The sequence below is a fragment of the Quercus suber genome, unplaced genomic scaffold (assembly GCF_002906115.3).
Source record: "Quercus suber isolate HL8 unplaced genomic scaffold, Cork oak 2.0 scaffold_751, whole genome shotgun sequence".
NCBI lineage: Eukaryota > Viridiplantae > Streptophyta > Magnoliopsida > Fagales > Fagaceae > Quercus > Quercus suber.
This window is the reverse complement of record NW_027070187.1, coordinates 18,383-43,491: the sequence shown is the minus strand read 5'-3', so window position 1 is coordinate 43,491 and position 25,109 is coordinate 18,383. Positions and strand designations below refer to the sequence as shown.

The 25,109-nt window shown below is 32.8% G+C and overlaps 3 protein-coding genes across 3 annotated transcripts; all 3 read left to right on the top strand.

Moving 5' to 3' along the window:
• The first annotated feature begins 305 nt into the window (after nucleotides 1-305).
• LOC112036579 (histidine biosynthesis bifunctional protein hisIE, chloroplastic) lies at nucleotides 306-8,606 on the top strand. Its single transcript, XM_065766846.1, has 6 exons — nucleotides 306-532; nucleotides 2,853-3,021; nucleotides 7,339-7,584; nucleotides 7,673-7,768; nucleotides 7,883-8,034; nucleotides 8,151-8,606. Exons 2-6 carry the CDS (start codon nucleotides 2,854-2,856, stop codon nucleotides 8,353-8,355), a joined length of 867 nt encoding a protein of 288 aa, XP_065622918.1. The 5' UTR covers nucleotides 306-532; nucleotide 2,853; the 3' UTR covers nucleotides 8,356-8,606.
• Nucleotides 8,607-12,767: 4,161 nt separating this feature from the next.
• Nucleotides 12,768-13,319, top strand: LOC112036596 (uncharacterized). The gene has a single exon (XM_024069435.2). The coding sequence runs from the start codon at nucleotides 12,768-12,770 to the stop codon at nucleotides 13,317-13,319; it is 552 nt and encodes a 183-aa protein (XP_023925203.1).
• Nucleotides 13,320-22,999: 9,680 nt separating this feature from the next.
• On the top strand, nucleotides 23,000-24,758 carry LOC112036590 (LOB domain-containing protein 15). Its single transcript, XM_024069430.2, has 3 exons — nucleotides 23,000-23,577; nucleotides 23,776-24,028; nucleotides 24,258-24,758. The coding sequence occupies exons 1-3, from the start codon at nucleotides 23,564-23,566 to the stop codon at nucleotides 24,660-24,662; spliced, it is 672 nt and encodes a 223-aa protein (XP_023925198.1). The 5' UTR covers nucleotides 23,000-23,563; the 3' UTR covers nucleotides 24,663-24,758.
• Nucleotides 24,759-25,109: the final 351 nt, after the last annotated feature.

The window sequence follows — 25,109 nt, the reverse complement described above, 5'->3', positions numbered from 1 at the left end:
GCAAATGAGAAATAGAACTTGATTTATATAAAAATATTATTGTAATTTCACTGAACAATAACAAATTTTTAGCAATTCCAACCTGCATAAATTAAAAAAATTAAGTATAAGCATAACAAAAATTTAAGCACAGCTATAACACTCACAGAAGACTTATCAATAAGTCCCACCAAAAAAAAAAAAAAAAAAAAAAAAAAAAAGCCTTGAAGGCCCAAACTTAACACCCAGTCCAGGGAGGGTCCAGGCAGCCATAATGATAAAGTTACAAAACCTGCCAGGGAGGGCCCAAATAAACAAAGTTATCTTAAGTTCTTAACAAATAAAATGGAGTGCCCTGTGCCCAAATATTTATAATTTTATACCTGATTCCTGAGGTGAGGTGAGCAGTTGAGACTTGAGAGAGGCGGAGAGCAGAGAATCAGAGAGAGCCGTCCAGGCGGAGGAGCTTCAAACTTGCTGCCTTGCTTGAGCCTTGAGCTGTTGTCTGTTGAGCAGATGAGAACAGACTGAACAGTGGAGACTAGAGAGAAAGGTAAAAGTTTTAGGGTTTTGAGTGGATTTATTTGTTTTGATTTGTGGTTAATCTCTTAGACCGGATTTGTAGTTTATCTGGTTTGTTTTTTGGTCAATGATTTTGTTTAGAACCAATGTTTAATAGGATTTACCAAAATTTTTGTTTTTTTGGTTAAAAGGATGTGCCAGATTATTTTTGTTATTCATTTGAAACTAAATTTTTTTTTTCCTCTACTACCCGATTCTTTTCTAAAATTTTGGGGCCCACTTCCACTTGGGGGCCTTAGGCAATTGCCTAACTCGCCTAAGGGAAGGCTAGAGTCCTTCCTTTGCCTATGTTCAATGCTTGGCTACTGTCTGCAGGAATGCTTCGGCGTTAGTTTGCTCTAGTTTTAGTCTAAGGAATAGAATTGATTGACATTAGTTGGTGTATTTATGTGGATAGAGTCTGTTGTTATGTTTTAATTTGTAGTGTCTTTACTCTTTTTTACGGCTGGTAGTGTAAGTGTTTTGGGTATAGTTCTTTATCCCATTATAGGGTCTAATGCATTTTTTTTTTTTGTAAATAAGTAATGTGTCAAAATAAATTCGATAATTTGTTATACAAGGAACAATGTCTGGGCAAAGTTATATTGAATAGAATTACTGGGCATTTAGTTTGTGTTTTTAATATTCTGTTTGTGATAGCATAGTTGTTTTGTGGTTATGATATTTTGCCGTTGTTAAATTGTTATCATAGGTCTATATACTTATATGGGTGTTGTAATCAAAAAGAAATTTTTTTTTTTTTTTGTAAGGGATGGATGTACTGCATTTCAGATAAATGAGGATTTCTATAAAAATATTTTGGGACCCTTAAGTCTAATAATTACTTCAACTTCTGAGAAATCTGTCAAGGGTAGGGGCTCGCTTAGAAATCTTTTGATATCATATACTATATTTAGAGAGCAATACAGATAAGGATTTTTTTTTTTTTTGATAAGTAATAAGTTTATTGATGTCAAAAAAAGGGAAACACCCTTGTACACAGGTAGTGTACAAGGGTTGAAACAATCAAGAACAAAAATTACAAGAATCTAAGAAATCAAGAAAAGATAAAAAGAATTGGTTCCGCAATGCAGCCAACCAATCCATTAAAGTTCTAAAGAAAAATAGTTTCAAGTCAGATATGGATCTCTTCTTATCTTCAAAGTACTGACTATTTCTCTCCTTCCAAAGGCACCACAATAAGCAATGGGGAACCATCAACCGTATATACCCATTTCGATAACGACCAAAATTGCCTTGCCAACATGCTAGAAGCCCCATTACAGATTACGGCATAATCCAACTCACTCCAAACAAACTGAACACCATAGCCCACAGATCCATTGCAACCGGACAATGAAAAAAAAGATGATCAACCGATTCACCATTACACTTGCACATGTAGCACCAATCCAATATCCAAACCTTCCTTTTCCGTAGATTGTCAATCGTTAAGCAATACAGATAAGGATTTCTATAAAAAATTATCTAGGACACTTCATTGTTGTTGCTTCAAATACCGAGAAATATTTCAACTTTCAAGGGTAAGCATTTCATTTTGAAATTTACAATGTGTCTCTATTATCTTTTTAATGCTGTTCATTGGCATCAGCTACCTATAGGTGTATGTGATAGAATTTGATGCTTTCTATTGTGTTTCATGGGAAAGGACTCAGTTGGATCTATTAATATGGGTTGTGATTGCTCATTTGATTTTTTTATTTTTTTATTTTATAAGAAATAAATATTTATTGATATAAAAAAGGAGACACCCAAGTACACAAGGAGTATAATGGGGTGTACAAATCAAATACAGAAATTACATAAATCAAGTAAATTAAAAATTGAAGATATGGATTGATTTCTCCACACTGACAACCAGTCCATTAAGGTTTTGATAAAGAATAACTTAATATCAGGCGGAGAAATCTCATTATCTTCAAAGCTGATGTTAATGGGAATTGATATTTTTGCTTTGTGTAAAGTCAACCCAATAGGGGATCAAAGATATTTGTATATTTTGTCAAGTTCATGAAAAGCAAGGGTGCTAATGGTCATAGCAGGTTGTCTTAATGAATTGCATGCATTGCTCTCAGTTAAGCATAAAGATATGTCTTGGCTTTAAAAGTTTTGCTTCTGCAACTCATATCAGTCCCAATTCTAATCTTCGCTCTAAGACTCTATTTTATTAATTTCTGAAATTTAGCTTTCTGTTTTATTTTTAGGAATCTTATAAATATAAATGGATATTTGGAGAGACATGGTGGATATGTGGTTTTATTTATTTTTGGTTTTTTTTTTTTTTTTTTCAGGATGGCAGTTTCCTATTATTTCTGTCCTCAATCTCTGAGAGTGTCCTCTGGGTCCCGTCTATTTATTTCCAATAGTGGCTACAGTTGGGACAACCATAAGAAGAGGATCCATCATCTTGTTTGTGCTTCCGCCAGGCAACCAGAGAAAGACCTTTGTCTTGAATCCAAGGTATTTTACTACTTAATGTAAGTTTTTGTCTCTTCTGTGCTTGTCATTGTGCATTCATAATATATTTATGTTTCTAATTACCCTCCTCCTTAGTGTTAAAATAGGAGTTGATAAAATTTGGTTTTGCAGCATGTGTGACCTGAATATACTTGTTCATTGTTTGCTATTAGTTTACCTAAATTGGTTATGCCCATTCATCTGGATGGTTTATTGGTGTGATTATGTATTGTGTGCATTTAAGTAATACATTAAGAACTGAGTTGTGATCTTGTAAGTACCAACATAAACTAGTTAAAAAAGCATGTTTTTAGCATTACAGGAAGAAGATGCATCATACCAAATTCGGAATAGGCCATAAAAAGGAGAGAAAATGGACTAAGGAGTATGTAAGTCTTTGCAGCCTAAGCTACATAGATTAGCCAGTGGAGTTGATAAGTGAGCTAGGATAAAATTGCAGGAAGATTTGTTCACTATGACACAGTTTTTTAATTTTATTTTTTATATATTTCTTATTGAGACCCCTGGCATAAATTGTCTACTAGAATGGATTAGTAGTAGTCGCAGTCCCCAACCAATCTCTAAATAATGGTAATCTTAAGTTTATGTTGTTGATGGGGGCAAAACAACTCTATCACATCTAATGGAAAGTGCTTTGAGTTAGACTAATTATATTATAAATAACCAGAAGATTTAGGTTAAAAGGAGGGGCTATTAGAGTGAAACATGGCCAACATGATTTGCTTGATCAATGTACTTTTAGTGTTCAATTTTGGGCTCTCATTGTAGACTCCCTGTGTACGGTTGGTGCCCTTTTAGCCTTTTCTAATGAAATTTTACTTCTTTGGCCTATTCTGTTGGTCTTGGACCAGAGGTAAGAATTGCAAAAAATTATTTACAAGTCCTATAGTTTACGTGGGTAAAGTAATAATATCCTCCACTTCTTCTATTTGAAGGTTTGAACAAGTCCATCTTTTTGTTCTTTTTCTTCTTTTGCAGTTGTAGCTATTGGTTCTTATATAGATAAGTAGCTATTGTTTTGGTTAGGAATATAGGTGATGGAAGTAGAACTATACGTTGAGGAGGTCAAATTCCCTTCCAATTTCTATTTGGATGGAACCTCATTTTCCTAAACAATGACCTTCCCCACCAGAACTGCTTGATACAAACACAGTATTGGTATATGTAATGTTGGTGTTGTTGCCACTCATACTACTAGTTTGGGTTGTGTCATAATTTACACGATTTTCTTATGAAGTGACATTTAGCTTATCTTTTAGCTTCTTCACCTTCTTCTTCTTTGGGTGAGAAGGGTGGAGGTTGATCCCCACTTGTCACCACCCAAGGTTTGTCTAGACGAGAACCAAAGGGGTGGTAATCATGGTATTCACATCTAGAACATCTACCAAAGAGTTCTCCTTTAGGTAAACTTTGGGTGGTCCCAGGTGGATTCACTTCCAACCTTCTCACCTAAAGAATATGACAAAGTTGAAAGTTGATAGATGATGTAACTTCTTCATCAACAAAAGGTGCAAATTGCGACACAATTGGAGTTGGTAGTGTGAGTGGTGACATCAACAAATACCAATGTTTTGTTTATCTCAGGGAATTCATGTATGTAAGGTTGTCTGAAGACTCCGAACACATGAGGTTCCCCCTAGATAGGAATTGAAAGGGAATTCTCCTCAACTTTTACCTCCACCCTTTATTGCTTATGTTGCCTAACCAAAATAGGAGCTACTCTTCAGCATTAGTACTTATATAGCTGCCTGAAAGAAAACAATAAGGACTTGTTTGACTTTTTAACAGCATAAATAGAAGAGCAAGAAAAGAAGAAGTAGAGGAGGATAATCATACTTTACCTATGGAAACAATGTGACCTGTAAATGATCTTTAGTGATCCATACCTTACTGGTCCAAAACTAACAGGAAATGTCAAAAAAGTTTTATTGGTCCACATCTTTAGCCTGCCAACACTCTATTGTCCCCTCCTTTTGACCTAACTCGTCTGGCATCTAATAAGTCTAGCTTGAAGGGGTTCGCAACAGTCCCAACGCCAACGAGCTCTCATTGGTTTCCTTCAGAATGTGCATTTACAATATTATCCTTTTTGATAATAAATTGTTATTGACCATCCAATTGTTTTTGAAATCAAGCTTATAACCCTAATGGTTATAGAGAGATATAGCTTAACTATGTTTTTTAAATTTTACAACTACAAAAAAATAAAGAAATTATTAATATATCAAACTTCTACTCATAGGATTTGCAAGGTTATATTGCCTAAGTAGGATTTCAAATTTACAATTCAAAAGACAACAAAAGATGAGCATTGCAAGAGCCTCTTGGCATTGAGGAGTGCCGTCAACCCTTTCTAGCTGAACTTATTAGATTATCATCAAGAAGAGTTGTATTAAAAGGAGGGGTGTCAGGTTAAAGAATTGTTTCTGTGGGTAAGCTAATATGACTGTTTTCATCTTCAAAGTGATATTTTTCTATTTGTAAATCAGGGTTCATACTTCAAAGTGATATTTGCAAATGGCTAAGGCATGATGAGCGTTCAATGAAGGACTTGTCACTTAGCATTTGTAGGTGAAGTTTTGATGCAAACAATGAACAGTTAGATGGAAAACAAGATTAAAGGAAAAGGTTATTTAGGAGTCCTAGTCCTTGCAGCAATAGTATTGGTATTTGGTAATAATCTGTAAAACAATCTTTATGAATTGAATAAAGGAGATAGAGACATTGAATTTAATAAAATTCCAGTAGCGTATTTTTAAGCTTTATGGATGTGATTCCCTTCTCATTCCTAAGCCTAACTGCTTAGGGAACCTAGGTGCGATTGCCTAGAGTTTATCTTTATTGTTTCTTGTTCTATTCACCGCTTTAACACCAAACAGGCAAACAATCATCGAACTCATTCAAGATCCAATATTTTATTACCTAACCTACCCAATCCCTTTAACATCAAAACCCTACTCAAGAACCTTAACTGAATGCTGAGTTTTAAAAAATCCTGCATCAAAATTTGTACCAGGAACCATTAAAGCTTCTGTCCTGCATCAGGTTCATTAGATTAAATTTGTGTCACAATTGTTGTTTTGCGTTAGAGTGAAGTTACAGCAGTCTTAAATTGTGCATCACCTCTATCTCTATTGTTAGAAGAGGAAGTTTGGCAATAATTTATAACAAAGGAATCCTATGTATAATTGTATATTCAATCGTATGTTATTGTCCTTTTGTTTTTTAATTAAGCCTTTTTGAAAAGTTATCATAGTTTTCATCTAATTCACCTCTATGCATTATACGATTTCATCTTTTGATGAAGTTGTACAAATTTGACTGCTCCTTTTGTGCTGAATGCATAATTTATAAACTGAATCCTATGGTCCTCTTTCCTTTTTTCTTAATTCCTTTATTTCAACTCTACAAGCATTATATGTTTGATTTGGGATTAGTGCCACAATCTTTTCTTCATCTAGGCATATTGGGTTTAAACAATTGTTGGGATGGTTTGTTAATAAATAAACTATTGAGATGATATGTCAAAGCCCCCACCCCCTCCCTTCTTTTCTATTCAATTGATTGATATAAAGTGGGAGAGGTAGCAGTTTGGTACAGAGACCAACGGCTTAAGGTTGAGTTTTGTGATTTCAACTAAAAAATTCATTATATTGGTGATAGTTAGAGCCTATAAGACCATCCCCGTAGTTGCAGTTTAATAAAAGACAGTGAAGGAAGTCTTTAAAGTAGTTTATAACACTAAAATATGAAAGGTCATCCTTGTCCATCTGAATGGTTTTTTTTTTTCCTTCTTGATTCTGTTTTAATTTCATTGATTCTTATTTCTATTTTAACTAGTCGGTAACCCTTGCCAAAGGAGAGTTTTACATAATATTACTTTTTCTCTCTTCTAATTTTTGTCCAAATATGAAATTGGATAATTATGATAGTTATTAATATGTATTTATTTGATAGTTGGGGGATAGGGGTTTTGAACTCTGGAATCTCAATTGTAAACTCTAGGAGGTAGCAATTGAGCTACAAGGCTCTTAGCATACATTCTACCATTTAAAGAAAATAAATGTAAAGTTATGAGACCTCAAAAGTAAAATAAATTAGAATAGAATCTAAATTTAATTATATATTTAAAAGAACGATGTGTAAAATTGTGAGACCTCAAAAGTTTAAGCAACACAATATTATGAGGTCAATTATGATGCTTTGGTTATATATATATATATATATATTATAGATGACCGAAGTTTAGCATTTACAAGTAATTGGAGGGTAATCATTAATCAATAAGTATAATTTCAGGTTCAGACATTGTTAGACAATGTAAAATGGGATGACAAAGGTTTGGCGGTGGCAATAGCTCAAAATGTTGATACAGGAGCCATACTAATGCAAGGCTTTGCAAACCGAGATGCGGTTGTTAAAGCAATTTCCTCTCGGAAGGCAACATTCTATAGCAGGTCACGATCGATGTTGTGGACCAAGGGGGAGACCTCAAACAATTTCATCAATATTCATGATATATTTTTTGATTGTGATCGTGACTCTGTATGTTACTGAAGGCTCTTAGTTTAAAAATATTGCAGCTATTTAGTTTTCTTAGATTTGGTTCAACTAACTCACAGCTTTTTATCAGATAATATACCTTGGGAAGCCTGATGGGCCTACATGTCACACAGGATCAGAAACTTGTTATTATACATCAGTTTTTGATTTAAAAGAACACCAACAGGTTTGCACACTCAACCATTTGATAAGCAATGCTAAGTTGCTAACATATCCATTGCCGGCATCACTGTAGACAAACTTCAGCTAGTTTTGAGGTGATATAGATCATTCTTGTCAGGTTGAAGGAAATGAGTTGGCATTAACCACTTTGTACTCATTAGAGTCAACAATCTGGCAACGCAAATCTGAAGTAGAAGCAGAACAAAATGGAAAACCTTCATGGACAAAACGATTGTTACTGGACAATCACCTTCTGTGCTCAAAAATAAGGTTCTTGATTATTTGGACTATCCATGTTATCATCCTTTTGGAACATTTTGACTATTTTTGTGTGTGTTTACATACTTCAACTTAAGATTTTTATGAGTCTGAACTTTCCTGTGCAGGGAGGAGGCAGATGAGCTGTGTCGAACACTGGAGGAGAATGAGGATAAGTCACGTACTGCCTCAGAGATGGCAGATGTCCTCTACCATGCTATGGTTCTTTTGGCACTTAGAGATGTGAAGATAGAAGATGTTATGCAAGTTCTCCGGCAGAGATTTTCAAAGTCAGGTATTGAGGAAAAGAAAAGTCGAGTATCACAGGGCTAGGCATGGGCTGTGTAGGCTGCCCAGTCTGTTCATATTCACTTTCATGTTGTAGGCCATTAACCAATAGTGGAACTGGTTTGGCTCTTGGTGACTTTGTTTAAACCTGTTTTGTTAAAGGCTGTCAAGCAAAATTTGTTTGTAACCATTTCCCTTTGGAATTGTTTTGGGAATTCGTTCATAATACTGTTAACTTATTTGTATTACATGGTGAATAAATAGAATTTCAAACACACAGCCTTTAAATGTGGTCATGGCATAGGGTATCGTAACTTTTCTTTACAGGTTTTAAATCCTAAGCAACAGTCGAATTACTATCTGCTCAATTTAGAATATTCTCAAATTTCCAAATTTGTGGCAGCAGCAAGGTACTCTCGTCTCCAAACTTTTTAGTGATTGAGAGCATTGTTGTAAAGGACATGGCTTAGAGTCAACACGGACACTGTTCACATTGTGTTGGTTCCAGTGCACTAGAACTAAGCCTTATCTTGTTGTAAAAGCTGACACAATACGGACATGTGTCTAAATTTTGCAACATGTCCACATCATGTTAGCTCTAGTGCACTGGAACTAAGCCTTAACATGTGGTAAAAGAAGCTTGTACAAGTATACTGACTTATTAATGTGCCTTTTGCAGAGGAAGAGCCTTGGCGTTCGGACCAAATGAATTCAGTTCAATAATAAAAAAGAAAACACCAGAAGAGTAGTGCTATGCTTTCATTTATTTAAGAAGCTATAGCCTATAGGAGTTTCAAATTTTGAGTCTATAAGAGCATTAACATTAAGAAATGTTACTCTATTCTATTTTACCATCTCAAAAAGCTACTTTATCAATTATACTATTACCATCTCATTATACAATACTTCTAGCATCCTAAACTTTTATTTTCCTATTCCACTCATTAAAATAATATATCTACACAATAAAATAATATTTTCTCCAATTACCATCATTTATTCTTTCTTTCTCTCAATCACCATCACAATAAAATATTAGTTTTTTTTAAAAAAATTGTGCTACAGTGCAATTCTATCTTTAGAATTGCACTGTAGCACTATTGCAAATTTTTTTGCAATAGTTGGTGTTTACAATTCTGGATGGGGGAGGTTTTCAAGGAAAAAATGCTAAATGAAGCTTAGATATGGCATTTGCAATTCCAAATGTTGATGTTCTAATAAGACTGCTAAAACACATGATTTTATGGATCATATAATCTTATAGGCCTTCTTAACATTGAAAGTGTATGTAAATCCTCCGACATTCCTTTAAAACTCACTCACCCTCTCACCCCTGCGTGCACAGAAAAATACCTCTATGGGTCAAGATACTTATGTCTGTGCAGCTCATCAATACATAAATGCATCATATTATTAACTTGGGTTAGTGGGTCATGAGAGGGTATATTATTATTATTATTATTATTATTATTATTAAAGCAATATCTTATCTTATATTAACGGTAAAAATATGTGAATGATACTTTGATACATATAATAATAAATAAAAAAGAAAGATATGCACCGTAGAATTCTCTTTAACGCGGATTGGTATTGGTATTGGTATTTGGTAAACTAGTTTTATTAATTATTATTAGCACGATATATTTCTTTAAGCACATGATGCAGTTCCTTTCAAACTTCATAATAATAATAATAGTATTAAATAAATGGGTCAATTTAACACTAATTAATTAGCAACTACATAGATTTTTCTTCTCTACCTTGACCAACTTTTTTTAAAAATAAAATCTTTTGGGCAGTACAAGTTTCTTACTTTCTGGATTGAGGAAGTAGATTCAATAGAGAGACTATTAAAAAAAAATATAAAAAGAAATAGATACAATAGAAGCAGAAAGTGCAAGATCCAAATGAAATTCATGACTAAAAAACACGTGATTCGAGGTTTGAGCACATGATAATTGTCTCTGCTCCCGTGGAATCCGCACTAAGACACGGTCACTGGATTAATCCACACTCAAATGCTCACTCACACTTGAACTTGATTATCAAAAACTACTTTGGAATATTGTTTTAATTAATTAATAAATATTGCTTCAGTTTAATAGTAATATGTAGAAACTGAGAATAATTGTGCACGCCATCCTATATATACAGCATTAAAGAACAAAGAATTCACGCATTAAATATACGTCGTTGTGCCCTGGCAATTAGGCAAATGGCAAAGTTTTAGTGACGCTGGCTCTTTTAAAGGCGTGGTCCATTAGCTTTTACTCATTTAGTACACAGTAACTCGTAGAGGTGGTTGCAGATTTTTAGTGACAAATTTTATGGTGTTGGGGTCGACCATAAGATGCTCTTACTCTTTACACACACTTTTATTTGATTGTGATTTTTGAAATGTGATACATGCCTATATTTGTGCATTGCATGCAATTACATTAGCCAATAAATTACATAGTTGAATTTAATTATTTTTAATTAATATGTTGATATATACTAAAAGCTTTGTAACTCAACTGGTTGATACTTTTTGATATTTCTAACGGAAACATCTTAGTTCTCTGATCGCCTCTAATATAGTTATGTATTTAAATTTGATTAAAGATTTAAGGTCACAACATCAAAGGAATTATTATATACCTAAGTTTTGCTATATCTCTTAATGAGCTTGTTACACTTACCAGCTTATGGCGACACTCGATTAATTAATTGTTGACATAAAGATTTGTTTTGTATTTGTCTAGGCTTTTAATGAGCTCAAATTGTTAGCTATGACTAATCACATCATTTGTGAGAGATATAGCATCAAAATCAAGTTGATTGAAGAGCAATTGAATTATAAGACTCTCAGCATATAAACTATGTTTGTACTACCCTAATAAGATAATCCAAAAGGCAATAATGGGGTCCGAATTGCTCATACAAGCGAGACCAAAAAAAGGGACTCATGGAGGTGCAACGAGACAAGAATTTGAGAAAGCGTGTTAGAGATATATATTAGATATATTAGCCTATTACAATATGGTATAACACATCACGTTTGCTAATAATAATGTTATTCAACATGGTATCAGAACTAATAATATATTTAACAAAGCATATGCAAGATCTAGGGACTAGGATATCAATCCAACTTCCCCACAACCCCACCAATTAATACTGCTTTTACACTTAGTCATGGACCGCACGTACGACAAGTTCTCATTTATTAAACATTGCCTCTTCCCCTAACCAAATCCCCTCAACGCTCTCTACTGTTTCTCGTCGTCATTGCTGTTATCATTCACGGTCCAAATCAAATCCACACTCATCAGGGTCCCACATTCTTCCCAATATTATTTATTATATGCATCTACCATATTTAAAGATGGGTCATGTTAACGAGTACCGTAACGTATTGGTTAACAACTCAATTAAAGAAAGTTTTTATGGGAAAAAAAACAATTAATTTTTTAACAGCTTTTTCCATTTCCTATAAAAGTGATATCAAAAATTTTTTAAAATAGATTTTTAACCAATGCTCCAACGACACTTGTTAACATTTCTCTTTAAAGATTAGTGTAAAATTATCGCAAAATGTAGCGCATGCATGGCTAATAATTTCATCACAATTAAATGATATAAGATCAAAATAATTCCTAGATTTTAATTGAAGAAGCCTTACTTAAATTCATTTTAAGCTTAATTAAATTCAAATCCTCTTTGCTATCGAATATTGTGCATGCTTTATTCTTATATACACTCAAGGGCATAAGTTTAAGAATACCAATAAATATTCAATTTTGAACTGTAAAACACTTAAAAAAATGGAAATGTTAATAAATGCTCTTTAAGGTACTATTAGTCAATAGTAATTCATTTAAAGAAAATTTTTATGAGGAAAGAAAAAAAATTAATATTTTAATAGTTTTTTTTCATTTCCCATAAAAGAATGTCAAAACTTTCTTAAAATAAATTATTAATAAATGCTCTAAAGGCACTCATTAGCATGACCATTTAAAAAAAAAAATACTTGTAAATAATTTATTGGTTTGCAACAACTTCACATTATTATTATTTTTTTAATAGAAAAAATACAAAGAAATTAAGTAAAGTTTAATATCACAAAATTTAGTGCAAATCTAATAATCTCATCACAATTAATATATTGACAGTGTCAAAGTACCATCGAAAGATACTAATTGAGGAAGCCCTACTTCATTAACTTTAATCTTAATTAAATTGATACCCTTTACTGCCATTTAATATTGTGTATGCCACATTCTTATATTTTAATGAAATTTCGTGGTGTGGAACCACTAGTTCTTGGAAAAGTAGACAACTACTACCGAAGACCTACTTACTAGTTATAATATTCTATTCTTTCGCAGCTTCATCTTCGGATCTTGAACCTTTCAGATCTGCAAGAAGTGAGGCATACACACTGACCCAAGAAACTACTCCCTCAGTCCAAAATGCTGAGTGATCACAGCCATGACCTTGCTGAACAGTCCCACCAGCTCCACATCAAGGACAATGGCAGCAAGCTCTTCTCTAGGCTTTTGTCCAAGGAAAACTCTGTGGCCAACCCTTCTTTCAGGGTTTACTATGGAGGAAATTCAGGTGCAATTCCATTCATGTGGGAGTCACAACCAGGTACTCCAAAGCACACCTTTTCTGAGGCCTCTATTCCTCCACTAACACCACCACCTTCTTATTATTCCTCTCCCACATCGAAAACAATGAAAAAGAACCCAAAGCCAAACCTTTTGTACACCCTTTTCCCTAAGGTAACTCCAAGGAAAGCCCTTGTGTCACCTTCATCATCATTGTCATCTGTGTCATCATCATCGCTATCATCATGGTCATCATCAACTTATTCTTCATCATCACCTACTTCAACATTGTGGTTTAGTGCAAAAAAGCATAAAAGATCAAAGGTGTTTCGAGGGTGCTATCCAATTTGGAACATGAAGAACGCGTTCGTGTCCATTGTAGGCCATGGATCAGGCCAAGGTACTGCTTAGAATACGCATGTTGGATGTTAATCTTGTTTGGCATCATGTAGAAACTTTGATCTATAGTATAGGGGTCTTAGTGTTACATGTTTAGCTTCGTCGTGTTCAATGTCATCTCTCATGATCTTGCGAACGATGTCTCCTTGATATTTCATTTTTCCAAATTTTCTAAGCTCGTTTGTTTGAGTTTTTTTTAGCTTATTTAGCTTATGTACAATTTTTTAGAGCTTTATTATTTCTTTTTTGATGTACAACTGTATGTTTTCCAGCTTATTTTTTAAGTTTAATAAATTAATAAAAATAGTCTCATCCCAAAGGGAGACGAATCTTTGTTATCACCATTGATCCTTGATTTTTATGGGAAGAGTTACAAAAGATATAGAAAATGTCGAGCTGATTGCAAAAACACCAAAACAAAGAAACTTTCAATTGTTTAGCAAATATAACTTCAAGATTACTTAGCCAAATGGTTGCAGAATTATTGCTTAGGATGAGAAATTAAGAGGGTTAATTCAATACTTCAATTCTTGCTAAAGTGAAAAGACGATAAGAAGTGAGGCTCAAGTAGATATATCATATAGCCTAGAAATTAAGAGGCACGCTCCACTCTTGCTAAAGTGATAAGAGTCCTGTGAGTTTGTGAAGATAAGGTGAGGCTCACAAAGATATAGAATATAGTCTGCCTAATTTTATTAAGAACTTTATCTTCTCTCTTTCTCTCTCATATATACAATGCGATATGAGTATATATGAGTGACCCACATAACTATTTATTTTATGCATGAATTATCGACAAATTAAGTTGTCATTGATCGGCTTGGAACTGTAAATAAGAAGAGTGCATGCATCCCAGTGGCCTATTTTGGTTGCATGCGTCCAGCTGTGACAACCGGACAGATATAAACCTAGGAAGCAGATGTTGTTACAAGTCTTACTTTTATGCGAATTGAATTATAAATTTTACTATTAAAAATTTACATATTGCATAACAGTGAATGTTGTTGATAATTGATATATACCATATTATAATGAACAAATCTATTCATTATTAGACGAAAACACTATTTTGGTCCATACATTTTGAGGTCACGGTTCATTTGATCCCTACATTTTGGTAGTAGTCAATATGATCCTTGTTATTTTTAACTTCCAGTCAATTTGGTCCTTACCATTAACTCATTAAAGAAAAATGCTTAGGTGGCAAACGGTTTGTATGATTGGCGCCCATGTGACTAACATAATAATATAAAATTAAATAATTAAACATCAAAAATTCACATAAGCATTTTAATGAAGAAAAAAAAGGCCATGTCAGATAAACAAAATCTAAAAAAAAAAAAATTAAAGAAAAAGATTTTTTTTTTTTGGTTGTAAATCCTCAATTTCTTTTATTTTCTTATGTATTCTTGCACTTTCTTAGGTACCAAACATAAGTACCCAGCAACACAACAATAAAAAAAAGTTCCTCTATATCTTAAACAAATACCAAACACATAAAACATAAAGAAACTGCAAAAAACTTGGACAAGAAATAATTCAATAAAATTGTCCAAGCCAAGAAAAGACTCATCTCTGAAAACCCAAGCACTAAAAAGATTCAATGCAAACTATATAGTACATTATTGAATAGTACATTATTGAACATTCTGAAGTGACCCAAATCCTAAAGCATCATATTGAAACAATTGGAGAAAAGTCTCAATTTTTGTAACGTGATTGGTCTCTCTCCGAATAACAAAAGTCACAGAATCAAAGGCCAAAAGGCTTTTCTTGAGATTCCCAATGCCTTGCACTTCGATTAGTCAATTCACACCAACAGACAACCCAAATCAAATTCAAACGGCTTTTTTCTTCAAATACTTTGCATCAACAAAATCCACTATGGAGTGGAGGCTGATTTGCCTTTGTCCTCAGCCCAAGCATGTCGCCTGCTGCAGTTTAGCGTCATTCAACTATTGGGTTTTCTTGACGTCGTTTGTGGCCGCAGCAATCTAAAGTTGCCCTTTCTCTCTTTGACTTTAGGGTGAGGGTTTGTGCAAGGGATGTGGATTTTGTTTTGTTAGGCTGTAATTAAGAATTTGGGTGAATGGTAAGGGGTCGGGGCAAATTTGTGCAGCCTAATATTATTGTTTTTCTAGATTGTTGTGTTTCTGGGTAAGCGTTTGGTAGCTAAGAAACTTGAAGAGTACAAAAGAAAATTTAAAAAAAAAAAAAAAACTGAGAAATTTTGTTTTGAATTCTTTTTTTTCTTTCAATTATTATTATTATTTTTTAGATTTTGTTTATCTGACATGGCCTTTTTTTTTTTTTTTTTTTCAATAAAATGCTTATGCGGATTTTTGATGTTGAATTATTTAATTTTATATTATTATGTTAGCAACAAGGGCCCCAATCATATAAACTGTTTGCCACATAAGCATTTTTCGTTAGTGAGTTAACGGTAAGGACCAAATTGACTGGAAGTTGAAAATAACAAGGACCATATTGACTGCTACCAAAATGTAGGGACCAAATTGACCGTAACCTCAAAATGTAGGGACCAAAATGATGTTTTCACCTAATTATTATTTGTGTTGTGTTTAAAAATTGATACATAAGTTTGATAATTGATATATACCATATCATACCGAATAAATCTATTAATTATTTTTTTGTGTTATGTTTAAAAATTGATACGTAAGTTTGTGAGAGAAGAGAGCAGTAAAATTTGAAATATCTCTAATAATACTATATATATGAAAGAAAACGATGTCCTAACTTTGGTTAAATTATTCTATTGGAAAAATTACAATTTATTCACCTGTGGTTTGGCCGAAATTTAAGCACATGTGGTTTGAAATTTAACACTTTACCTACTTGATGTTAGCTCGGTTAAATTTTCTTAACCCAACTCTATTAAAAATAGGGTTAACTATGTAATTTTGCTCCACTTTTGTATTCATCTCCTCCAAAAACACTAAAAACATAAAAATACAAGATTAAATAAGATCAAAAAGAATCCAGCAGGACACTTGCATCATGAGATTTCAAACTACAAGCAGACAAATTTCAATCGATCCTCAGATGGGTAAAACGTCAAATTTTAAATTATATGTAAACAACTTAAATTTCAGTCAAACCATAAATGGGTAAATTGTAATTTGCCATATTCTATTCTATACCCATAAGATACTTTGAAAACATTGTAGACCAAATATATAGTATGGTAAATGGAATTTAAGACTTTCAAATTTACGGCATATTCTTTAAGGTCATTAAGCTTATCATTTTTCAAATTGAATCATAACCATTTTGTAGTAAAATTAACAATAATTTGAACATTGTTCAGAATCCCATGTATCTCTAACCTACCAGTACCAACTACCAAGTACTCATGCTTTAAAGATGGACTTTTCCCACAGCATTTATTAATAATGTTTGTAGGGGAAAAACTAGCATTCGTTTATGGTGGTGGCGTAAAGACTTTGATTTCGTTGACATTCAAGTTAGGGTTGTAAATCACAAGGAAATTAATAATACCCAGATTCATTTATTATACATATCCTTTTTCATTTAATGACCATGTGTTGCCATTAATTTTCACTGTCCATTAGGACCATTACTACGGTCGAGACTCAAGCGTGGGGCTCTGAAACTGATCCAATAATGTGTTTTTTTTAAGGAATAAAACTGATCCAAATTTGAATTTGATCTACTGGGAGTTGCCTGAGCGATTATGGAATGAAATTTATTTTTTGGCGTACGTGCTATTTATATGCCATTCATGTTTGTTACCACCTAACCATTTCAGGGTAGCTAGCTCAAAGTACATGTCTAATAATTCTGCGTTTCATTCTGTACATGATTTCCAGAATTCATACTCAATTGCTATATAATCCAATAACAACTATCAAAGCCAAGAAATTTATGGATCGAGATAGACCAATTTCAGATTAATGTCAGCTTGGATCAGTCAGCTTTGATTAGTCCATAGTCAAATGACAGAGTTGGGAATTAAATGTGCATTTACATTTTTTTTTTTATAACTCATTTGTTCATATGCAGTGTTTTTAAAGTTTATTTAAACAAATTCAAACCAATAAATTCGATACTGCCCGGAGGGTTCAGAAAAGTTGAAATAGTCTAAACTCTAAAGGGGACATCTACGTGTGCGTTAAAGTTGTGTAATTGTAAGTGATTAAATAATGAGTAGAAGGATGAAAGAAAGTGTAAACACAAAAGTTTACGTAGTTCAACCTGACAAATTGTGTCCATTTTGAAAAGTCTTTGATGCTACATATGAATGTTAACTTTTTGTTTGGGTCTTTTGAGCCATAATATGTCTAACAATGTGTATTGAGTTTTTATAGCAGATGAACATATAAGGAATTTTTTTATAGCAGATGAACATATAAGGAGTATTGAAATGAAAATAACACACATACACAATATCTGCAAAGAATAATATTAATGCTCAAGCAAAGCTCCTAGCTCAATATATGCCTTTTGTAACCTTGCCCGAACATGGAGGGATGAAATACTCCCCATGATTGGTGATATGTTGTAATTTTCAGTTACTTAGAGCACTAGCATCCAAGAATGCAAAAAAGTTTCTATTTTACATCCTCAAAACTTGCTTTATCTATTTTACAATACTATTTTACAACTCACTCAACATTTCGATTTTTATTTACATACAACCCATTAAAATATTAGTATAAACTATACCAACAAATAATATAAAAAATTCTATTTCTCTCTCATCTCTCTTTCCTCATTAAAATAAATTTTTTTATTTACATCCTTGTGAACAGTTGGTAAAAAAAAGAAGAAGTAAAAACCCACCCCTGGATGTACGTGGGTGGGTTTTGGCTTATTGGTTGCAAAAAAAGCAACTGGCCATGGGGGTGTTTACACCCGTAATGCTAGAGCTCTTATCTAATACAATTTTCTATCATTCACTTAATAAATTTTTTTTTTAAAAAAACCTCTCCTATCTAGAGCATAGGATATTTTTAAATAAATAATTCAATAATTACAATGAGAAAGAGATTTGAACATTAGACATCTTTATCGGAAATACTAAGAAAACCTGACTGAGCTACAAAGCTTTTGATATAAGATTTGAACTCACAAATCTGTGACTGTAAAATGATTAAAACACCCATGGAGAGTAAAAAAAAAAAAAATACAACTATCACTTTTATTGCTTTTATAGAAATGTGATTTTATTCGAGAGTCTTGTAACTTAGTAATATAAATTACTTTTCTTTATTTGGAGAATTGGGTTCAAATCCACCATCATCATTAGTATAACTATTGAATTATGCAAAAGAAAAGAGAGAGAAGTGTGATTCTAAGTAGTAGTTGTATTACTTTGAATCTTCGATAGTAACTAACAAAAAAAAAAAAAAAAAATTTATGAGCTCGTAGTGTAGTGACATTATTTAGTCTCTTTTATGAAGATAATCGGTGTTGGAAGCCCCCTCCCTAACTTATTGTAAAAAAGAAAAAATGCATTTTGAGTTATATGACATCTCTTCTTACCTGATCTGAGCTCTCTGCCTCGCATGACCTGATTCGAGCCCAACTGCCTAATGATTATGTTATAAAGAACCATACCCCACATAAGAGCTTACGCTGAAACTAGGCCCATCATATTTTGGACTAAAATAGGCCCATTATTTATTTATTTTTTTAATAATTTTTTTATGCGTGCTTTCTGGTCAAACAAGTGCACAACTGGGACACCGGTAAATGTGTGCAGGCCCATTTGATTATAAAATCTAGGGTCTGTCATTGTTGGTCAAGGTTGTCCCCTATTGATTTGGTCCTTCAACTCACTATGTGGTTATTAATAAACCATTCATGCTTAAAAAAAAAAAATATAAAAACTGCTTCATATGTTAAAATTTTTATTTACATGTGATTTTTATCACATGAATCAGTAAAGTAATTAAATTGGTTATATAACTATCAAGTACATTATGTAATTATAAATATACGTAGATGGTCATTTTAATAGTTATGGAGAGGATTGAATGAATTTTCTCCCAAACCGATTTAAAGAAAAATTCTATCACTTAACTTGGAACTCTTTATCATGATGCTTCTCATGATTAGGATAAAAAATTAAATATGTTTCAAAAAAAGAAAAAAAGAAGAAGATGTTTCTCAAGATAAATTTGGTTGGATCATATTCTATTACATCTAAACTATAGCTCAATTCAAGTACTCATTCATATTGCCTATTCTTTTTTTTCTTTTTCGTTTTTTGAGGAACTCATATTGCCCATTCTAAGCACGTATATATAATATGCATTTTTTCTATAAAAAATGTATTTTTTTATTAAATATTTTATCAAAAATTGATCACTTCTTGCACAATCCTCTAAAATAAATTGAAAAGGAAAATAGAACCAAAAAAAAGAAAAAAAGAAAAGAAAAGAAAAGAAAAAAGAAATGTGCATGTTCCTCTAATCTGGGTTTGTCACTGTTACAACTAATCTTGTAACATTCAATCCTTAAAAGAGAACGATAGAACGTACTAAACACTTTGTGAATTAATATGAATGCTCATGTTTACAGCTCACTTTAGTGATGTCTAGCCAAAAGGAGAAAAAGCTCACTTTAATGGTGAAAGAGTCAACAATTTGGCATATTAGCTTGATAGCATGGGGTCTAAGTTAGGTAGGTTTTAATACTTAAAATAGTACCTCACAAAAATGCAATATATTTCCTATAATTGTAGAAGAATATGCATCATCTTCGAAACAACTCTTCACTATTACATAAGCTATCAATTTCCTTTCACTGATTACAAAATGAGTGATTAATTATCTAACCTAATGGGTTGATGGATTTGGATCCGGTGCAATACTTAGGGTATTGCACCGGGTGCAATTACCCAATTTTCACACACATCAATTTTTACCATTCTCATTTTTAAACTTTAACTTTTTAATTTTTTTCAAAAAATTTTAAACTTTTTTATTTCAATAGTTGAGATTGAAATTTGAAAAATACAACTTTCAATCTCAACTATTTATTGCAATTATATTAGGTGCAATACCTAGGGTATTGCACCTGATAGGTATTGCACCTGATCTAAATCCATGGCTTGATACTTGATAGTACTATCAAGTAGTGTTTTCCAAGGCTTCATGAAACTTCTAATTAACTAGCATTCATCTTGAGCCCATTCCTAAAGAATTTTTTCTTGTAATTATCTAATACGTGTAAAATGAGAGAACTACGAACATTGAAAGAAAGAGTGAGTTGCTTGAAAAAAGAAGTAAACGTTCCAAATGCTTAAATGCTATGATACTTGGTCCGTAATAATTCACTCTTTTGAGAGGTTTGAAGGCTTTTACTATGAGATGATTACGAGAATATTTCACTCATTGTAGAGGTATGGGGGCGATTTACTTAAAATGTGGACTCATAATTAATCACAAATACAGGTTGGGGTAATTCTTAATTAGACTCAAGTAGACTTGGTACTATACGAACTTAAGAAGTATCACAGAGACAAATATTGTTGGTGGCTTCGTGGTCCCTAGCTAGAAAACAATTCTTTAGAAAACCCAACAGAATACATTAGTGTTACTAAATATATGCTACACTTTGAAAAAACACTACTACTAAACCTGGATATAAAGAACAATCAAATAGAATTATTGTACCAATAATTAAATGGAGCCGTAATAGTCCTAATTTGTCCTAAACCCCGCTTCCCCAAATGAAGAGAGAGAGAGAGAGAGAGAGAGAGAGAGAGAGAGGTTTGGTTCATGGGTTTTTTTTTTTTTTTTTTTTTTTTGGAGGGTTTATTTAGGGTTTAAAAGAAGGTCAAGGAATTGACTGCATGTACTAGCAGTAGCAGTGGAAGTGGGTGGGTGGTGGTTTTGGTTTTGGTGCAAAATGGCAGAGAGGTGAGAAAGTTAGGTTGAGGTCGAAATAACAAAGAGGCGACTTGTTAGCCTTAAATTACGGGTCAAACAAGAATGGATGGTGCCATTTCCTTACAATCTAAGCAAATTTATCGCATTATTTAATCACCTCCAAATATACCCTTCTCCTCCTTTTCCCTCCTTTTCACCACCAACTTTGATATAACACTCCTCAAAATCACAGCCAAGCAATGACCTTTATTATCCATGAAAAAAAAAGGAAAAATCCCATCAAGCACTAGATTCTTTCTGCCTTGCTTGTTAGTAGTTAAATGATACTAAAATTTATAATTTCTTGATCGACTGATAATTTATTGTAATGTTAATGTGCAATTTTTCATTGCAACTTAGCTTATGTATTGGAATTTTCTTTTAATGAAGAAGGTTACAATATATTGTTGCTAATCCATGCATCTTTTGTAGGATAGTGCATTAATTAAAGAACTTATTTAGTGTTAGAATTATGTGATTTAATAATTAAATTTATCATATTCCAATAATTTAAGTTTTTGAGACAATTCTTAATTTAACATGGTATTAGAATAAAAAGTTTTATGTTCGATCATTGTTTCTTCCACTATACTCTCTATTTAAATTCTCACGTGTAGTATAAACTTTTAAAACAATTAGTAATTTAACATACATGTTAGTAATTAAGTGACTCAAGATGATATTATATATATATATATATTTATAATTGTTGATATAACTTGTTATTATTGGAATATTACTTTCACTTAAATCTGTCATTAACATTAATTTTATTATATACCAATTATAAGAGATTATATCGGCCGTTATATAAAAAAAATGTTGCGTGACTAAACTTATTAAAGTAACAAAAGCAAAACTTGATTAGTAAATGAAAAGCAAACACACTTAGGCATTGACAACACCAAAAGATTTCCCAAAAAAAGGCAACAGCACTATAGATATAGAAGTGGGAAATTTTTACTTTGTTGAAATCAAACAACCAATCAAGATTTTGTAATAACCACAACGCTTTCCTTACATGATAATATGGGTGAGATGTGTCTTAAAAATCAGCAGCTGTATCTATCAGATTATCCCTCATAAAACTCACTTTCACAAAAGATAATCAATTTATCTTGAAGGGTGTTCAATCTTTTTCTCTAAACGTCACGTGAAAATGTAGTGTAATTTATAGAGTAAGCTCTTTCAAGTGGCGCTAGTTAACTTTCAATCTATTTGATGGAGTTATTGACAGTAAGTATCAGTCAGGAACAATATTCAATTATTAAAAAATATGAACAAAACAAAATAATGAGAATTAACTTCGGATTTAAGAATATGACTAGTCTCAATTATTATTACTCATATTACAAAATATAAAAACAAAACTCTGATACTATACTAAAAAATAGACAAAAACATAGTTCTGATAAATTCAGTTTTGCTTTTCTTGCCACAGTAATGCCTCCCAATTGAAAACAAAAGACAAAAACCACAATAGAACATTTCAATAAGTACTAATTGAAAAAGGAAATCCATTATCTTTAAGATGGTGCATGCTTGAGTGCTCATAGTCACCACACTGAGTCTGCATTTAGTCTTAACCTAATTCAAAGAACAGATTGCCGTTTCTACACGGCGAAATGATGCTGATATTAAATTTCATTTTCGTGACTGTGATCCAGATATGGTCTTTTTAATCAAGGTGGGTCTTGATTTTGACAAGAAACTAACATGCCAAGTAAAGTACAGTTAATTATGAACATAAAATCTTTTTTCTCCTTCACACCATTAATGGTTTGTTTAAGGTGTTAACATAAACATGTTCACACCAGTTTATCTATTACTCCTATATGATAATATAAAAGACTACTAAAGGTCTCCCCTGAGAAAGAAGCAAGACCCACATGTAGCAATGGATTCAGATGGTTGATTCAAAAAAGTCAAAGCACATTTAAGGACTCACACGTGAGCAAGTATACATTGAGCTGGCATTTATACAACTCTCTCTCTCTCCATTGATGTTTGATGATCTCTATCTCAGTGTGTTCTGATAAACCATAATTTCTGAAATCCTCGTACATATATAGGAGAGAGCTCCATAACTATAACATCACCAATAAACAAAAACAAAAAATTTTACCTTCTTATTTATTTCAACCTCATACTTAATTATACCCCTTTTGTCTATTTCTTTTGCAAACAACACCGTACCACTTTCTCTCCATACCTTGCCTTTTAAGCACACTCAATTCTTTCCTCATTTTCCTCTCTTCTTCCCTTCATACCCTTTCTCTCTCTCTCTCTCTCTCTCTGAGCAAGTCCACCTCCATTCCCAGAGAGCATGCCTGAATGTCCAGAGAAAGGTAAGAAAGTACATGTGTCACTCTCTATCTAAATAGTAGATAATAAAAACTAAAAGGTCGTCTTAGTACACAAATTTCCTCTTCTGCAAAATCTCAGAGAGATGATTAGTAGGCAGTTGTTAACATGCTATTACACCCCCCAAGTTTTTGATATTTTTGTAACTATGATTTGTGTTTTTGCTTAATTTTTCTTACTAGGGAAAGATTTGATGATGAGGTAGGCAAGAGGATCAAGAGAGAAACCGATGCTTCTTCTCAAATGGGAAGAAGACACATGTTAGGTCCTCCTGGAACCCTAAACACCATTACACCATGCGCTGCTTGTAAGCTATTGAGACGAAGGTGTGCACAAGAATGTCCATTTTCTCCATATTTCTCTCCTCATGAACCCCAGAAGTTTGCTTCTGTTCACAAAGTCTTTGGTGCCAGCAACGTCTCAAAGATGCTAATGGTAACAACCTCACTATATGCCGAATCAAAGCACTGTGTCTCATCCTTGTATTTTACTTTAATTTATACTCCATCAATTAGTGTACTGTAGTATATAATGTGTTTTGATCTCAAAGTGGGACAAATAATTTTTATTTATTATATTTCCAATGATCTTCTTCCTTAGTAAAATCATTAGGTAATGGTTGTTGACAATTTTTTTGTTTTTGTTTTTTGTAATGGTAACTCAGGAGGTACCAGAGAGTCAACGAGCTGATGCTGCAAATAGTCTTGTTTATGAGGCCAATGTGAGGCTAAGAGACCCGGTGTATGGATGCATGGGTGCAATCTCGGCTTTGCAACAACAAGTTCAATCATTACAAGCTGAACTCAATGCAGTAAGAACTGAGATACTTAAGTACAAATATAGGGAAGCAAATATCATACCCTCCTCTCATCATCATTTGGCTTTGCTTACTTCTTCTGGGGGCGTTTCGATTGCTGCACCTCCACCAACACCGCCACCAACAACACCACCACCTCCTCCTCCTTTTCCTCCTAATTCCTCTTCTTCTTCTATGTACAACCAAACCATTACTAGTGCTGCCGATTATAGCACCATTTCATCAAGTGATAATGTTTCCTATTTTGGTTAATTTAATTTCTAGACTGAAAAGAAAAGAATCCCATTTATTTTTCCTTACTATGATCAATCAACTTGAATAAATGAGTAAGAGAATTTTAATATTGAATGCATGGTTCTTAATGGGTTTCTTACTTAGTAGTTTATTATTGTCCTAATCTATGATATAAATCCAAATGGTTCCATAGGTATTGTTGGTTAATGTGTTTCTTTCTTCCCATATCCCTTTCATTTTTCATATCCCTATCATTAAAGCCACAACTACATGGGAATATTTAGGAGCATTGGTTACCTATTGCACCATATAGCTATATATTTTTGTAACTTAATTGGTTGGCATTTATTTTTGTTTTTAAGATATTTAGAATTTAAATTTATTCTTCCATTATAATTATCAAATTATTTAATTAAAAAAAATTTATTATAATTTTTATAAATAGAAGCTGAAGAAAGGCATAGA

Bases quoted from the DNA above. Each gene is read 5' to 3' on its own strand.
- LOC112036579 (XM_065766846.1), top strand. From the start codon at position 2,854: ATGGCAGTTTCCTATTATTTCTGTCCTCAATCTCTGAGAGTGTCCTCT. The intron at 3,022-7,338 runs GTATTTTACTAC...GTATAATTTCAG, and splicing joins ACCTTTGTCTTGAATCCAAG to GTTCAGACATTGTTAGACAA. The intron at 7,769-7,882 runs GTTTGCACACTC...CATTCTTGTCAG, and splicing joins ATTTAAAAGAACACCAACAG to GTTGAAGGAAATGAGTTGGC.
- LOC112036596 (XM_024069435.2), top strand. From the start codon at position 12,768: ATGCTGAGTGATCACAGCCATGACCTTGCTGAACAGTCCCACCAGCTC.
- LOC112036590 (XM_024069430.2), top strand. The intron at 24,029-24,257 runs GTAACAACCTCA...ATGGTAACTCAG, and splicing joins ACGTCTCAAAGATGCTAATG to GAGGTACCAGAGAGTCAACG.